Genomic DNA, 19,190 nt, shown 5'->3' with positions numbered 1-19,190 from the left:
ACTCAGAACCAGTCAGTATCTGGTGTGACCACCATTTGCCTCATGCAGTGCAACACATCTTCTTCGCATAGAGTTTATCAGATTGTCAATTGTGGCCTGTGGAATGTTGGTCCACTCCTCTTCAATGGCTGTGCGAAGTTGCTGGATATTAGTGGGAACTGGTACGCGCTGTCGTATACGCCGGTCAAGCACATCCCAAACATGCTCAATGGGTGACATGTCCGGTGAGTATGCTGGCCATGCAAGAACTGGGACATTTTCAGCTTCCAAGAATTGTGTACAGATCCTTGCAACATGGGGCCGTGCATTATCTTGCTGAAACATGAGGTGATGTTCATGGATGTATGGCACAACAATGGGCCTCAGGATCTCATCACGGTATCTCTGTGCATTCAAAATGCCATCAATAAAATGCACCTGTGTTCTTCGTCCATAACAGATGCCTGCCCATACCATAACCCCACCACCACCATGGGCCACTCGATCCACAACATTGACATCAGCAAAGCGCTCACCCACACGACGCCACACACGCTGTCTGCCATCTGCCCTGAACAATGTAAACCGAGATTCATCCGTGAAGAGAACACCTCTCCAACGTGCCAGACGCCATCGAATGTGAGCATTTGCCCACTCAAGTCTGTTACGGCGACGATCTGGAGTCAGGTTAAGACCCCGATGAGGACGACGAGCATGCAGTTGAGCTTCCCTGAGACGGTTTCTGACAGTTTGTGCAGAAATTCTTTGGTTATGCAAACCAATTGTTTCAGCAGCTGTCTGAGTAGCTGGTCTCAGACGATCTTGGAGGTGAACCTGCTGGATGTGGAGGTCCTGGGCTGGTGTGGTTACACGTGGTCTGCGGTTGTGAGGCCGGTTGGATGTACTGCCATATTCTCTGAAACGCCTTTGGAGACGGCTTATGGTGGAGAAATGAACATTCAATGCCCGAGCAACAGATCTGGTTGACATTCCTGCTGTCAGCATGCCAATTGCACGCTCCCTCAATGCTTGCGCCATCTGTGGCATTTTGCTGTGAGACAAAACTGCACATTTCAGAGTGGCCTTTTATTGTGGGCAGTATAAGGTACACCTGTGCACTAATCATGGTGTCTGATGAGCATCTTGATGTGGCACACCTGTGAGGTGGGATGGATTGTCTCAGCAAAGCAAAAGTGCTCACTATCACACATTTAGACAGATTTATGAACAATGTTTGAGAGAAATGGTAATATTGTGTATCTGGAATGAATTTTAGATCTTTGAGTCCATCTCATGACAAATGGGAGCAAAAACAAAAGTGTTGCGTTTATATTTTTGTTGAGTGTAGTTTGGCATTTATCAATGAACCCATTCTACGCAAAATTAGCTTTGCACGACACGATCAAGAACTGAAAGACAATTTTACAACGCAAAACCACATTTACAGCTAATGCTGTCCCTGAAAAGACCTTCAGTATAATATACATAGATAAAAATATATAGAGAACATGCTTGTAGAAAAAGCTCATCTACACACCCACATACGTTCATATAAAGTAGATAACATCTATACACACACAACCCACTAACGCAATATACGACTGGTTATTTTTTTTAGGAATTCTTTTAATTTCATTTTAAAATGTTGGAAACTTTTTTCTTTTTTTTTGAGGGGGGGCCTGAACTGAAAGCAAATCATCTTCCCTTCTATCTCCTCATCTTTACAGAATAGTGCTTCCTCAGTATGAGAGCGCACCTCTGGCAGAATGGAGACGCAGATAGTAAGTCATCAGATAAGTGTTTGCACCTGAATATTATTAACACTTTATGCTTTGTGACCTTGACATGGAGAGAAAGCCAGAGCAAATGACGCCCAATTTTGCTGTTTGCGACCACAATCCATTTTCCGTGAAGTCCTCTCTCCGTTTTTAACTTTTCTTGTGACTACAGCTCAGAGGTTACTGTTGATGAGTGTTGCCTTTGGTGCACGGCTGTGATGCACCTGAGGGGATGAGCTCAGCCCAGCATGGAGCTGTCACGGCCCCTGATGTGTCCCGGTGCTCCTGTCGACCCCTCGGGTCTTCACGACGCCCCTGATGATTCGTCCAGCAGCCCTTTGAATCTGCTGCGAGCAATCCAACTGCTGCAAGGCAGGGTCATGTGGCTTAGGTCAGAGGTCAAAAGTCAGGCAGTCCTGCAGTGAGCTGCTGATTAAACCGTGCCTTCATCTCTCTCTGATCCTGACCCCTCAGCTGGACATCAAGAGGAGTCTGAAAGATGAGAGCCTGACACTCACACATGATCGTTCCCTATCGAGAACACTCAGGGCATCATGCAGACATTAAAGCAAATCCAAAATATGTTAACAGAACATGTTAGCAACAAGCTATAAGAGACAAGAACTTGTTTCCTTTTCTCCAAATTACACAACTTCCAAATGTTACACTTTAACTTAACAGTGTGAGAGATGGCCATTCAAAAGAGACATTTAGCCTCTTCTACTCCTCATTTACTGTTTAGTCTTATTTACTCTCTTTTTGGACTCAGGTTATAATGTATATGTGTTATTACTGTTTTTGTATTTTTAAGTCTAGGAGGACAGAGGGAGGAAACACGGCTAGAAAGCTGTATTCATATCGAGTTTTACATATGAAGCAATGTTCATTGTACAAGTCCCTGTTAAATAATAATAATAATAATAATAGTAATAATTTAAAAAAAATCCCAAAGATTTCTTTCTTATGTAATAGTTCATGGTAAAAGGACTTGAGCTTTTGTCATCTTGTGACTATTCAAAGCACTTTTACACACCGATGGCACAGGCTGCTGTGTAAAGTGACCATCAGTATTAAATGATCCCATTCAGACTTATTCACACATCCCCGATACAGCAGCAGAACAACTTGGGGTTAATTGTTTTGACCAAGGACACATCAGACATGTGGCTGCAGGAGGTAGGGCTCGAACCCGCGACCTTCTGGTTGACGGACGACCAACTCGAACAACTGATCCACAAACATAAAGGGAACGCACACCTTCAGATTCAGTTTTGTGAGTAATATATGAGGCAAAAAAGGATTAGAAAATGTAAGAGAAGGGGAACGACTTTGACTTTTTGCTTTTTGAAGTCCTCCTCTTTTATAGTAAAAACAAGATAAACCTTTTATAAATCAAACTTTAAATCCAACAAGTTAAGGGAGCTGAAAGCAGAGCTGCAGTTGTTACAAATGCAGTCTGAACATTTTACAGTGCACATGAAGTTGAACATGTCATTGCACACAGTAGGTTCCATATATTATTGTCAGCATCAGGTTATAGTTTATGGTAAATATATTAACATGATCATGCTGTTCTTTTTGAACGTCGAGTCCATTTAAACTGCCATCACACTTTGGGGGAATTGATATCTAATAGTTCAGATGAGGCAAGCCATAGAGACAGGGAATAGAAATATAATGAATATTTCTGTTCATGTTCAGCAACAGATTGACATAATTCAAAGAATGATGAGAACTGTTTATATAATGCATTATTTGAAATGTTCTTTATTGTGTATAGAGAGACGTTATGAAGCCTCTTTTAAGCAGGAACATGGAAACAGTGAATCAGGCTCAAAGCTGGCCGGTTCACTTCTAATATCTATTGCTAGTAATTTACAAATTCGATTGAAAGTAAACGGCCTGCCAGCTTTTCAGCATCATCTGAAGTCTTCTTCTGTAAATTAAAGGTAAAGAACAGTCATGGCATGTTGAACGCCGCAGTGATTTCTTTTTTTCATGTGAATATAGAATCCTTGCAGAAGTTGTTTTTCATTTTCACTTTATATGCCTGATGTTTCCATGTGGCCATTTACATCCCAGATCACTGTTAAGTGTACCTTTTGACATCTGTTTATTTCCACGCTTCATGATACTGCGCAGCACACGCCTTTTTGTCAAATCATTCAATCTTTATCTACTCTACTCTGTGTTTTCAAGTCTTTGTTTTTCTCTCCCTCGCCTTCCCACACCTCATTTCTCTTTGCCTTGGCACCTTGCCCCCAGCTCTTGTGGGTCCATATACTCTGGTTTAAGAGGCAGCACGCTCTTGTTGGTCATTAATACCAGAGTTAAATGGTCTGTGACTCTTCCTGGCATGGCAAGAAGGCAAAGATGTATGGGTATACTGTAGCTTCTGCTGTTCCTATACCAGACTTCCCCAGTAGCAGTCGGGTTCTAACCTCGGATGTTGGAACAGCTGAAGTCCTGTTTGCAGCACGTTTCAAGGATGAAGGCTGATGGATATGTGTGGGAAGGAGAAGACCGGAGATGACCAGAGGCGCTGCTTGTCAACAGGCATGGCAGGCAACTGCTTGGGGCCCCAGACCAGTAGGGGGGGCCCGTCAAACTCTCAACCACAGCAGCGGCCTAAAATTTGCAAATTTTGCAATGACAGTAGAAAACCTCCCTAAGGGAGCCCCTTCTGACAGCTCTCACTCTGAGCATGGCATACATTAATGTTGAGAAAACCAGTTTGTAAATGAAAGTCATAAGAGAGAAAAAAGGAAGAGGGCCAAGCGTCGGGAGACATGTTGGTTGAAGGGCCCCTCAGTGATTTTTGCCTGTGGCCCTAACAGACTCTAGAATCACGGACTGGAGATGACATGTATGTTTGAAAATGGAACAGCAAATCTACCTGAGTGAATGTGCTCTTTTTAGTTGAGGTTTTCTGGCTGGGTCTGCTCGGTGCATCGCCGGTTCACTCCTGGGCCTAACTGCTGCAGACACACTGTGGTTTCGGAGATTTACACTTAGCATAATTACGGCCTCCAAAGATGACATATTTACACCAGCTTTGCATCTGAAGAAACCTTGGTTGTGTTTGGCAGCAAGGCTGTGGCAATTACTGGTGTTTCCCGATGAAAAATTAGAATAATTTAGCATCCACCTTCAGTAAACTCCAACAAACTTTTGGAACAACAAATCAACTGACCACTAGGCTTCCATCCGCAGGCCACCTAGGAGCAGTAACCCCCCGCAGCCCCTTTTCCTCTCCCATGACGAATCATCACGAAACAAACACTCATCTTGTTTTTAGTTTTTTTTCGCTCGAACCATTCCATTTCCCACCACAAGCCAACGAATCTCAGCGGAGGAGAGCATCCTTCGTTACTCGTCGTCATTCCTGATCGCAAATAGCATTTTGTATCAAAACCAAATTAAATATAAACTCAAGTAGTGGCGGCACCACCCACGGTACGCACACACACCGACCTCCTTCGGTAAACAGGGAAGGCTTTTAGCTGGGGCCCCGGTGGTCCGACTGTGGTCCCACCTTGCACCATGGCAGTGCTGGCATCCGTTTGAAATCCAAACCTGTCCGAGTAGAGGGATTCTACGCCCTTTTCAGTCCTGGCTGCCGACCAGGAACCGTAAATGTGGCTTCTAACCCTGATGTGGACAAACGTAAGGGAGGGTGAAACATCTGAGGGGGCAAGATGTGTGTGTCTGCTGAATTGTGTACAAATGTGTGCAGTATGACATAAATGATAAAGCAGTGAAGGTGTATATAAAGAGAGGAGGAGATATGTTGTATAGCTTAAACTGGTGGTGATACATCTTCTGTGGTTTGTTGTATAAATCAGGGTGCATCAGAGGAGGAGTGCAGCTTCGTTGGTCAGCTCACTTGGATTATGAAAGAAGCCATTCAAGGCTGCGGATGGCGACAGGTCTGGCTCGTGGCTCGAGAAAAAAAAAAAAACTACGCTTGATACGAGGATCCAGGAGGAAAACAGGGAAACCAAAAAAGTTTTTCAGAAAACATTTTTTTTCCCCCCTTGAACTACCAGCTCATTTTTTCGGACTGTTGAGGAGTATGCAGGATGGAGGCTGGCCGAGTCAGCATTTTTTTTTTATGCTGTACATTTTGCCTTCTTCTAATCTTCACCACCCTCTATGAAATAAAATTTAACTTGGCATACATTCCAAATTCCAAAACCTAAAATAACAAGTGAAGACATTTTTTTTTGACAATCTCCTACTGCCGTGTCTCGATGTATACCTCCAAAACTGTCGTATTTCAGGATCGCTGCTTGGGATAGATGTGTGAGCCGTCATGTGAGCATGTGTGTACATGTGTATCACAATGCATGCGTCTGTGGTCATTGCTGTTCATGCATGTTTAGCAGGCAGACACCTGTGGCAGACAAAGAAGGCCTTATAGCTGGACTGCATGGATGGCACTGTCATTGAGCAGAGGCCCAGCTGCACAGCATTCATTCTGCCCTTGTATTCAAGCTTCGTGCCCATGAGATCAGATGAATGGTTGTCATAACAACCCCCGTATAAGAAGTTGCAAAATTAAGAATCATAACAACTCAAGTTAATCTGAAGCAAAGCCTTAAAGGCGGGATCATTTATTTGTTTTTATTTTTATTTTTTGGATGTCCAAATAAAAGAAGATAAGAGCAAACACAATGCATAAATATTGCAACTCTTTTGGTTGTTCATCTTTTTTTTTTCTTTATCTGTCCTCTCTGATGGACACGGCTCCAGCAAAACAAAGGAGCTGTCACAGCTCGCGTCAGGCGAGAACCCCCACCCTCTCCATCACTAACCTCCACACAACAAGGTCTTTATAGGAGCCATGGATGATAGGCAAACAGCTGTGTGTGTGTGTGTGTGTGTGTGTGTGTGTGTGTGTGTGTGTGTGTGTGTGTGTGTGTGTGTGTGTGTGTGTGTGTGTGTGTGTGTGTGTGTGTGTGTGTGTGTGTGTGTGTGTGTGTGTGTGTGTGTGTGTGTGTGTGTGTGTGTGTGTGTGTGTGTGTGTGTGTGTGTGTGTGTGTGTGTGTGTGTGTGTGTGTGTGTGTGTGTGTGTGTGTGTGTGTGTGTGTGTGTGTGTGTGTGTGTGTGTGTGTGTGTGTGTGTGTGTGTGTGTGTGTGTGTGTTCAAACCTTGATCACATGACTGAATGTGTTACATATTGTTTTTAAGGCATATAGTCTTCAAGTCGGACTTCAAATACAACTCTCTCAGACAGATGCCAATTTAATCAGCTATCAAGAAATCTTGTTTTACTCCGCCTTAAGCGGGGTACACACTACACTACCAGATAATCGGTCTGATTTTGGTCCTGATTGCCGTTGAAACAAAAGTCAGCAAAGGGCCGACTATCTGATGGCGCTAAAGATTATCTTCACAGATTCTCCTGTGGTATAAGGTGTGTTAAGAGTGATTTTAAACTCCTCAATCTGCTCGAAAGACGATCGGAGAAATATTAAACGAATCAATAATTACAATCAGAAATCCTGTCGTTTGAGGAGAACACAGAGGACGGCCAAACACAGTCACTGTGGAACTGAACAAGAGCAGATACTGTAGGGAAGCAAGCTGACTGAAGCAGGAAGCACAATAAACTTCAGGACCAACTTGTTGATAAATGGCAACAATGGCAACAAATGCAAAAAAAGTGTGTGCTCTTAGTCTGTTGGATTAAAAGTAAGCTAGAGAAAACATTTCCAATACGTGGACCGCCATTCTTCGGCTTTAAAAAAACAATGGATGACTTGAAGGGGGTCGATTTATAACCGAAAGTTCTAGCCCAGTTTTATTGAAATGATAGTTCACCTAATAATTTGTGTCCGCTACAGCTATTAGGGCTCAGGCATTGTTGTCATGAAGTTTTTTTTAGTACAATAAAGTAGAGAAATGTTATTGTCAATATTTGAGAAAATGGGAAATATACTTGAGCTTGTGTAACACTTTCCTAGTCATCTAACTAGTCAAAGAGCTTTACACTGCAGGTCCCATACATATACATTCAACCACTAATAGAAGTGGCTGCTATGTAAAGTGACAATCAGTTGTAAAAAACTCAATCATACACATTCATATGCCCCCGACAAACCAGCAGGAGCAATTTAGGGTTAAGTGTCTTGCCCAAGGACACATCAGACATGTGGCTGCAGGAGCTGCTGGGGATCAAACCCCCGACCTTTCGTTTGAGAGACCCTGATACACTAACCTTGTGTTAATTTAGGGTACAATTTCTGTTTCAACAACGTCAGGTTTCAGACAAGATGAGAAACAAATCTCTTTAACAGTGAACTTGTAACACAAAGAAACTAAATACCTTTAGCTTTGTAACATTGTTTAATTGACTAACAGCACAACAGATTGCAGATGAACACCTAACTTTCTTTTTATCCGATCAGTTCCTCTTCTGTCTGGACATGAAGTGCCACCGCGAATGATTCAGTGTTACTACCTGTATACTGTACTGTATGCACCGCTCTCCCTCCACTTTCTCATTTAGTGCTGAAAAGCTGCTCTCACACCCCACATGTATTAAAATTAAACACAAGTACATGAGGCAAGTTGATGGAAAGCTACACCAAAAAGCTAAATTACAACACTTCATCACCAAATTAATGTTGGAACACACCAAACAGCACAGATTAACAAAAACGTACATTATAATCACATCCAAAGAGCAATTTTTTTTTTTTACTGCATTATTTGACCTTCCAAGTGTCACCTGGGCAAGCGTCATAGCGCTGCACCTTGGCACTTTGTTAATGGAGACAGAGAGAGTGATGGAAAGTGAGTGTTTTAGTGAAAAAAAAAAAAGCAACACTGACAATGAAATTGGGTGTTTGAGAGTGATAAAATAGAGCAAGCAAGAGTGAGCGATCCATTAAGGGCAACTATTTCTGTTTGGAAAGTTCTACCTGGCAGCAAATTCATCCCAATCATCAAGCCCTAATGTAATCGCTTTATGAGGCCGGGGCATAATGAATATAGTGTTTAGGTGTGCAGATCCAGTCCTGGCCCCCGGTCCTCTAGAGGGAAGTGTACATTTCTGTGGCATCCTGTATTTATTTGAAATACCCTCTGTCTGGTCTCGTAATACAGACATGGGCAAGTGGGCATAGAAACCCTTTTCTATTCATCCATTTTCATAATGTGGTCTTGAATTAATGGTACCCTCTATATGTTTTAAAGAAATAAAGAAGTAAAAGCTGCACTGCTCTGCCTTCACTCAATTTGTCTCAAGTTTTAGTGGAGAAAAGCATACAATTTTAGACCATTTTTAGGTTAACATATACAATTTGTCTCTATTTAACTTGAGAGGTACATTTAAATGCATTCAGTCTTGGGTCTTGGCCAGCTTGGTGGTTTTCTTCCAAACTGGACCCAGTGCACACGTAGAGCAGATGCTCAAGTTTGGGTAGATGGTCCGGGGTTTGGGATTGATTGTCTCAATAGTGATTGATAGCTTCTGAAGCAGAATGTTCACCATCATAGGCACTGAGACGCTCCAATTAAACCATAATGGTTGGATTTAGTCAGTGTTAGCATCTTTATCATGCACGCCTTTATTTTTTATAAACAAAACAGCAAAATAAGTATGAATGCAATTGTTTAACGATTGGGACAACATATGTTTTACCAGGCTCTCTATGAAGATTAAACACAGAGTGTATGTGGTACATTTTTGGTTTTCTTAAGCAGTAAATAGTGGGACAAAGTGTAAATTAGGGCTTTTTCACATTAGACACAATTGTCAGCCCTCCACTCTCCCACTGGTCTGTGTTCACTTTTGTAACATTGTTCTGTACCAGAGTACACATGCATATGTACATATACATTAGGTGCTGGCACATTTGGTTTGAAAATCCACCAACAAGCAGATGAAAGAAGAAGCAACCATGGCAACCACCTGCTAGCAAAGTCCATATGCTAACTGTGGAAGTTTTTGTTTTTTTCTGAGACGCCAACAACAACCCTCGTTCTACTTCCACATGTACAGTACAGCTCGGAGGATGAAACAGGTCTGTGCTGTGCAGTTAGGTTTTTTTTTTTTTTAGAGCCGTTTAGTATTATGTCATGTAGCGGTCCACTTCCTTGTTTTAACATAAATGCGTTCACATCAGGCCGTACTCGAGTAAAACATACACAGTGCCCGAGTACAATATAAGTACAGTACGTTTGTTTTCACACTACTCAAATGAACAAGACTTTGTGGTCAAGCGGACTGGGATTCGGGCCCGGGTCCCAAGTCTGGAACCATGCTTACTGTAGACCAACCTTTCTTCCCCTGAGAGCCACTTTGACAAATTAAAAGTGGCCAAGACAGAGCTACTCAGTCACATAACTTGCATTTATTTACATAGCACACAGCTGAATTAAGCTATTATTTGAAACTGCAATAATCCAATGCTTATCAATAATCTTGACTTCACATCAAGTCCAAGACAAAAACCAAAATATTTTACACTTCTTGGTGTGCCACAAAGAAAATGTATGTTAATGAAAATTCACATCAGGGCCCAAGAAAACATCACTACTTTTCACTTGTTTTTATAGGCCAAATGTGCATGGATAGTTGGAAGAGGTGCATTTACTGTCCTCAGATTTATTTATTTTTTTAAAGATGAGCTACTGGAAACCTGTCCACGAGCAACCTGTTGGAGAACCCTGCTGTAGACTGTCTGACCAACTAAAGAGGCCACACAGAGCTTCAGAATAAGCTTCATGTTGACTTTATTAGAGGACTTACCACAAGAAAACGTGAAAATAATGTAAAGGAATTGTGTCCTGGCATTAGCAGCAGATCTAGATTTGGAAATTGTTCTCTTAAGACGAGTCAGAGAAGTTTCTTCTCTACCATTGTTGTTTAAAAAGCAAATATGAGAAGTCCTGACCCTTTTTGATTCGAGATGGTCCATGAGGGAGAACAGAGCCTGGTCGGTGTTTCAAATATGAAACTATTTTTCAACTGAGAGCGCAGTGAGCACAGCAACAAAAAAAAAACAGCTGATGTTAAGAGTGTCTCTGCTCAGTGCTCTGAGCGCTGGAATGAAAACTGCTTTGGCTGCTAAAAACAGCGATAGTTGACACAGTGAGGGAGAGGAAACACAGGACAGGCTAGAATAAATATTAACAGCCTCATCATACTTTAGCTTCGAGCTCACAGCCTGTTTATGCTGCTTCTTACATATGCGAGGGTTATGGCTTCACTGTCTTCAGGAAAAGAGGAAACATGTGATTAGCTTTAAAGTGACAGAAACTACATCGTGTGCACTGACACATCTCCATCCTTTCATCTCCATCTGTTTTAATTTTGTGGACTTTAAGAGCCCCACACTCACACACATACCTTTCCCCTCTGTAGTGCATGTGTTTGCAATAATGAACTGGGCCTGTGCCTGTGAATACCATTTGCTGGTGTCCAATGGAGAACAGGTGATCTGGAATCTGAGTTTATCACAGAGATGCACATACAGAAGTCCAAAAAAAAAAAAAAAAAAAAACCTGAGCAAAAAGCAGGCTGTGTGAGCCAAAGCCTGTCTACCGTACCTGTTGGTGTGACGAATCAGTTTCATGCGGTGGGGTTCATGGGAATGGAGGATCATGCAGAGCCCGTCGAGCCACGCTCCTCAGCGCTCTGGCGATTGGTGTTGACACCTGGCAAACGCTCCGGTGTTTTCACGTATGGAAGAACATCGACACGCAACTTCCTCCTGCGGTTTGGGTCGCTCCCAAAACCTCTTTCCATTACCTTCCAGTGCCATACAGATGTTTGGGTTGATTTCGCGGTGCAACTTGTAAATGTTGGGGTTCAGTGACCTTGTGCTGCTTAATGCATAATATTAAGTCACGATATGCAGGAAAGAAGGTGGATTAATGAGCACTGGGGAAATGTTCTTATTCTACTGTGTGGTCAAAATAAAAGTTTAAATCAAGGTTTATGGATAACATGTTTATTTAATTAAAAACCTGAATGGTTAAAGTGTTGTAGTAAAGACCCCTCTAACCAAGACCAAGACATACCCGAGACCAGAATACTCCAAGACCAAGACATTTACTGTAGGTATCGGTTTACAAATTATTGTGTGAGCCCATCACATAGCATTGTCTGTTAGGGACCAAGCAGTTAGACAGGAGCCATTCAAAAAAAAGTTTTTATTTTATCTTGTAAAGAACACCAAATTGTTAGAAGTAATCAAACAAGCTCTGTTTATTATAACTTTCAATAAATAAGATGAAAGATAAACTGAAAAAACAGACTTAACAGAAAGAGACAAAGGAAACCGTATTTAGTGGGTTCACACAACACAAGGGGTAGACAAAAATGACAAATGACCTAAATAAAGAAAGACTTACTAAACCCAACCTACTTATGACATCACATCACATGGCCTTCTCCAATAAGCTGGCTCCAGCATGTGAACTTGGTTTTCCCTTGGCCATGCCTTTTGCCCAGATCAGGAAGTTCCCTCCCCCAACATTTAGGTAACTGAAAAGAAAGAAAGTACAACTGAAATGATTCTTGAATCTTAAACTGTCTGACCAGTGTGCACAAAATGTAAACGATGCAAGAATTAATGCAACATAATCTAATGACAAATCAAACGTGTCTGTGTGGTTAAAACTGTTGGTGGACAGCTAATGAGGTGAGTGAGTGATATGACCCCTGTGTGCATCAGCAGTGCAGTCAGTAGAAAAAGAAGCTAAGAAAACAGTGTCCATAATGTTAATTATCTAACATACCTATATTGTGTATATGTACGAGAATAATTAAAAAATAAACCTGTTCTAAATGGACGTAATTCACATATGACCATGATCCACACTTTAATGTCCCTGTGACACTTTCAGACAAAGCATGATGTAGAATGCGTTTTTTTTTTTTCCTAAATGTAACAGCAATATTTTTTCAATTTATCCTGCTGAGCTTGCCGGTTGAATCATGAAGCTGAGCTGTCACTAGAATGTGCTTTTGCTGCTTACTTTGTTTAACTTACTCAGTACAATATCCCAACATGTTATTCTCTTCTTCCCAGTCAGCACTTTGTCGCCCACCTCTGCAATCCTCAAGGACGAACAAACTGTGTATTCCACCCTTCTCCATCTGTGTTGCGTTCAACTTCCTTGGACTGTTGTGCCCTTTTCTAAGGATATCAGGGATCCTGTTACTGCACAAGCAATGCCACTCCCCTTGGTTTGAGATCTACTTGCTGTCCTGTGAGGCCTCACTGACTTAAGATAACGCCTCAAAGAGATTCTGAAATCCACAATGCATGGAGGTATGTTTTTGTTCTCAACTATAGCTAATCCTTCATTATGCAGAAGACAACTGTCTCTTTATAGCATAAACAGTTATTTCCAACTCTAAATCTAATTCAGGCCATTCTTTAAGTTGTGCAAGACTCTACCTCTGCATGCTTTACCCTTTTTTTCTCCATCTTTGCCCTTTGCCACAGAGGGAAAGGAGGTAATAGCACTCACTAATTTGGCCCTGGGCTGCGCAGTCAAAGCCATATGCCAGAGTGAATCTGTAAAGCTAACATTAGGCAGCAGATATCTGAGGCTAGCGGCTGTGGGCTTTGACATCCTGTATTACACCTAATTGCCACCAGACATTACATCCAAGTCTCTGCAAAAATCCCCCAACAACCACCTGCTCCTTGCTCTGTTTACCTTTTAAACCGGGAATAATGCAGCAGAGAGCAGAGCCAGAGTTCCTCGCTGTTATTTTCTGACACCCGAGCTGAGGATTGGGGAACTGGAATGTCAGTAGAAATTTGAATCGGAGACGTGTTAGGATAGTTAAGGGGTATCCCCCAGTGCATTGTGATGCAGGGGTACAGTGTATACTTTTCTGATTTATGTGTTATTGTAAGAGTAATGAGAGAGGGAGAAAACAGGGCAGAGGTAATGTGGAGGCATAACCATAATTAGGTGAATTATAAGTTTCACAGTCACTTTTCGTGACATTGGGAAACTTTTAATGAATCTCCTCGCAGGAGGAGTATAAATGTACCTTTTGCTTGCGGCCATAATGTGGTCAGTGTTAATTGTTGTAATTTGGTGCATTTTAACCCAATGCAAGCGTCTCCCTCGGGCTGCATATTAATGTATTCCACTCTATCCCTCACTCCTCCAAAATAAAAGGCACGGGAAACTTGCACACTCCTTGACTGTGTAATCATGAAACAATTTCATAGCCCTGTATCCACAAACGCCACAGTGTCAACCTCTAAATTAAATAAACCCTCACTCTGTTTTTGACTGACAAAACCTCCTGCAGACATTGTCAAAGAGAATACTGCATGGTGGAAATAAAAACCCAGTTAAAACTACAGTGTTTAAAGGTGACGTGCATCCTGCTAGGAACCTCGTAGTTTAATGCATCTGTTTGGTCCACTTGGATACAACCTCCATCCCTTAGAAGGGACCTAAGTCATCACATGTGGCTGTTAATTGTATGAATTTTGCTTAGAGTGCTGAAGGAGGAGAAGTAGGAGATTTTGCAAAATACACTTATTCCTTTTTTTAAAGGACCAGTTCTCTTTGATCCAGCTCAGTGTGTTTGACAGCAGCTGCGTTCTACCTCCACTCTTCTGAACCGTCTTGCAGTTTTTGATTACATATAAATATATCTGTCTCACGATTCATTTGTCTTTAGTCTGTCTACAAACCCCCCACTGATGAGAAAAAGTCAATCCTCTCAGTCTTTTGCCTGCTCCACTTTTTAGAAGATGTGTGCTCAAACAGACCGTTTGTAGATTTTCTCTTCATGACATCACAAAGGGCAATATTATCCCCTCCACCATCTGGGTGACACTCTAGGGGTAGGTGTTTGTTCTGCCCACTGAGTCTGCCTTCTTATTGTAAACAATTATGTTTTAAAACAAGAAAGCCTGAGCCAACCAAGCCCTTCAAGAGGGGCGTGGTCAGACACAGCTCATTTACATATCCAAAGCTACAGACACAGAAACAGTCTGTTCTGAGCAGGACTGAAATAGAGGAGTTTATAGGCATGATCAAATACAGGATCAGAGTGGATTTAGAACAAGACACTTCACACATGTTTTGGGGAGATCTGAGACTTATTTAAACTGGTTTAAAAGGAGGAGAATATGTGACCTTTAAGTTTCAGTGGAAGCCTAGAAAGGAAACAATGGCTTTAATATAGACTCCATATTATTTTGTCAAGAACAAATTATTATTGTTGTGTTTTTGGTCAGATGGAAATCTATCTTATAGGGCAAAAGACAAGGCTCATGTGCATGTAAAAAGTAATGGGGGGGGGGTTAACATATCTGTTTTCCCAGGCTGCATTTTTATTTACAACTCAGCTAGCTAACTCTGGTGTAATTATATTTAATAGTGAGCTGCTGTTAGCTACTGTTCTAAAGTTCCTTGTTGTCTAGTTGGGCCTCATGTAGATCTATGCTTGTTGTTTTCTGCGTTCTCATCTTCTTCTTCTCACTTTCAGTCAAGTTTCATAGCTTTAGAAAAATTGTATGAAGACCAGTTGATACACTGTTGGACAAGTTACTGAAAATAAGTAATGAGTTACACTTACTGTTTCCTGCATTTAAAAAGTAGCCAGATTACTAACCGAGACTTTGGTTGTTTAGCTCTGTGCTTCATGAGATTATTATTCATTCTGTTGGACAAAGTTCTCCTTCCTAATATCGGACTTTGGCCGACCATCTTATTCTTGTCTTTTACAGGGAACAATAATATTGGTATTTCCAAAACAAACTGCTAATGCATGAACAATCACCAGCCAATGTGTGAGACATTTTGTTTCTCCAGGATGCTGTTGTGCTGACGTTTGCAAGACTTTGCTCGCCCAATAAATATGACTACATCTCGATCTTATAGATGTCAGCTATTTCACATTTAGTAACAAGAAATGAGTCATTCTTCACTTCATTTTTGCCTCTCGCCCAATGACAGCTGGGATTCACTCCAGACTCCCTGCGACCCCGAATGGGAAAGCGGTATAGATAATGGATGAATGGCACTTTGTACAATACTAGTTTCTATAAATAGTCAATCAATTAATCAGTCATTATTTGCATAGTATCAAACAAATGTTATCTTGAGACGCCTTATAAAAGAGCAGGTAAAAGACCTCATGGGGTGATGGGATTAGATGCTGGAAAGATTTGTCCCCTGTATTCCTCTCACCGTTGTTCACATTTCTTTGCCGCTGAGGTGGCAGTCAGAGCAGGCTGTACATGAATGAGGACAGCGGTGGTTGTGGGGAGGACACAGTCCAATGCTGGGTGTCAGGGATGTCCGCTGGTATTCGTGCCCGATCCCCTCGCTGTTTGGTTGGGGGAGCTCCTCTACCCACGGTGAACCCGGCCTCTCGCCCAATGATAGCTGGGAACGGCTCCAGACCCAATGCAACCCCAAACGTGAAAAATGTGTGTATGTACAGTTTGAATTGAACTTGGTACGCTCTTTATTACAATAGTGGAGTTGCAGAAATGTGGTCCACAGCAAAGTGTAGCCCTAACAGTAGTTGGCTCTCATAAAAAAATAAAGTGAATAACAACAACTTTTAACATCTCTGTACTTGAAGCTTGTTAGCATAGTAGCTAATTATGAGCTCAAGTTTAGTCTCACTTTTCCACATAATAATTTAGGCTTGGCAAAATAATTTGTTTCACATGGATCTGAATAGAAGGAACAATATTTGACCTTTACCTTGAGCAACATTTGCCTGTGTGTGCGAGTGCGACAGAGACGTTGTGTGCATGCTAAAAAGGCAGACAGAGAAAGGCGAAGGAGATTTACTGCCCTAATCAAAAACTGGCTAGGAGTTGGAAATGTAGCGTGAACGAGTACATGAAACTGTCCCCACTCTGATGCTTTCATTTATCATACAATATGGGAGTCATAAAAGAACACTAGTTAAAATCAAATCAACAGGGACACACTTTTACAAGCTGTCCTGTGTAGTGTAGCCCACTTGCATGACCATCAACATTCTCCTTGGCAGAAAAGCAAACAAATGTACGTTTGGATATTTTCTTTTTCGCCTTGGATGTTACACAAACCTGTTGCTACCAGGATGATGCATCGCACCACCAAACCTTCATCAATACGGTTAATTACATTTTTCTGCAAACTCAATGCTGTTGCATTGTAAATATTTTCGCTGGGAATCAGGTTGTTATTCCCGTGGTTGTCCCACACTGTCCAGGCCTTCCTGAGATGAACCCAAGCGTATCCTGTGTGTCAGTGTGTATCTGTGCTGAGAGGAAGCATGACCTACTGCACTTTGGCACTTCATTAAACAAATCACTGGAACGCTTAAGCCACGAGCCTGCGGGGACTCCCAAAAGTAGGAAGAGAGAGAGAGGGAAAGAAAGAGAGTGGATTGTGTAGCACTCTTTGTTTCACCACAGAATAAAAATGGATAAATATTGAAACCCTGCAAATGTGTCTTAAATAAGTATTTTAACTAAAAGAGGGATGGATTAGCAAATGTTTTGGTAAACTGTCATTGTTTTCCTTTGCCTCGGCCTGATGATTAGAAACTCTGGTTGATGCTATCTGATATTCATAAACATGTTTCTGGCGACATACGACACTGTGAACCCAAAGTTTAGAAGGACGTTGTGGCTCCACCATTGATCATCTTCTTTGTGTGTTTTGGGCGTCTGCTTCCCTTTTTTTCTTCTTAGTTTATTCTTTAATAGTGTGGAACCGTCATTACATTTCACTGCACTGTGTGAACATGTGACAAAGAAAAATATCGAATCTTGAAACCTTGAATAGTAAACAGTTACAAGCATCCACGCTTCACTGCGACTAAAACTGTGACTGCCTTTTTTTTTCGCTCTTCACTGATGTATTCTCTGTATGATTGCATGCATGGACTGTGATAAAAACATTTACTATTCGAGGCCTACCCTTGAGCACCCAGCCATTGTTGAATTATTTTGTGTTTGGTGCTATTGGTCACGCACTTTCTCATAGGCTAAGGCTAAAGCAACACTAGAAAACAATAATGAGCATTGTACTTGATTCTTTAATTAAAAATAATTCAACATTTTAAAACTAAACTTTTTAGTTTAAAAAACACAGATGCGACTTCAGGCCTGTCCACTACCAATACATTAGAATAAAATAACAATTTAAATCTAACTACCAATTGTGAACATTTTCCTCCTGAAACTGGATAAAAGCAATCACAAGACAGAAGGCGGGACATAACATTGTGATGAACTGGATCATTAAATTGGCAAAACTTTTTAAATGGCTGAAAAAAAATCAGTAAAACACCCTAAAGTGTAGGATGACTCATCAGAAGTTTAAAATGTTTCACAGGAAGAGAGAATCTGGTTATTTTGATTTAAAAAATATCACAACCTCTGTCATCAGTGTCTGAATGGGAAGGTGTGACTCGTGGCGTGAAAGCACTCTATAGGACTAGAATAAGATCAAGTCCATTTACCAGTCCATTTACAATAGACATGCTCAGTCTTATTTATTTGCCAAAATATATTATTACATGATATTATCTTTTACAGCCCACTGCTGTAAATGAGCTCCTTTTCCTAAAATTTGATCAATATCTTTGAGTAATGTTGCCTTCATCTCCAACATAGCCCTGTAAACACAGAGTACAGGTGCTGTGGAAACAAAGAAGACGCTCTCATCAGTAGGAATCTGTCGAGTTTAAAAAGAAAATGCTTTGGAGTCTGGGCACAGAAGAGTGTCGGTAATGGCACAGCTCAAAATAGAACAGGGAATCCTGAGGCTTGCATTTAAAGGGGTGGGAAACCCCTCCTCCTACGTGTGTGTCACCCTCACACACACAGACAGAAACAGGAGGCCTGACTATAATAAATGAACTGCCACAGCAGTTGCTGTTTCAGGTTTGGTCACTGGAATAATAGAGCGCCAGAGGCACAGCTGGGGCAGCGATCACATGTTCCCTTGCGTGTGGCTGAGCTTGTTTCTGCCTCCTGTCACGTACTGACACACAAACAGACACACAGACAGGTAAAGTAGAGTCAGACTGTGTAATTAAATCTTTGTCCAGTTGGGTGTAAAATAATCTCTTTCTATTTAAGTGTGTCAGTCTCTCACTCTTCAGTCTCGCGCAGTTTTAAGTTTCATCTTAAAGGATAAAAAAAGCTCTATAAACATAATAATACATCATTGATTATTTGGGAAGTGTTGAGCTAGGGAGAAAGACGTTTGCATGAACCATACAGAAGACATGGTTAACAATGTGAATTAAAAAGAAAGGGGTTATCTTTTCTTCTTTTGAAAAAGTAAAAGTACATTTTACATTATTTTAAGATCTCATCACCATGTTATGTGCAGGCAGACCGCACCCGTGGGTGTTTTGAATGGAAACGCACTATACAAGCTATCAGACCATTTCTCATTTCCCAATGAGCACCAAAA

At 41.5% G+C, this 19,190-nt stretch overlaps 1 protein-coding gene across 1 annotated transcript in view; it reads left to right on the top strand.

Moving 5' to 3' along the window:
- The window catches only part of LOC306817543 (uncharacterized protein), a 318,525-nt gene that overhangs the window by 51,954 nt on the left and 247,381 nt on the right, over positions 1 to 19,190 (top strand). Inside the window, exon 2 of the mRNA XM_079334513.1 lies at positions 12,806 to 13,048. Coding sequence (XP_079190639.1) covers positions 13,039 to 13,048 — 10 coding nt within the window. The 5' untranslated portion in view covers positions 12,806 to 13,038. The remainder of the gene's footprint in view (positions 1 to 12,805; positions 13,049 to 19,190) is intronic.

Source organism: Symphodus melops, assembly GCF_947650265.1.
Source record: "Symphodus melops genome assembly, chromosome: 21".
Classification (NCBI taxonomy): domain Eukaryota; kingdom Metazoa; phylum Chordata; class Actinopteri; order Labriformes; family Labridae; genus Symphodus; species Symphodus melops.
The sequence above is the reverse complement of the archived record's forward strand: the minus strand, read 5'-3'. Positions and strand labels throughout refer to the sequence as shown.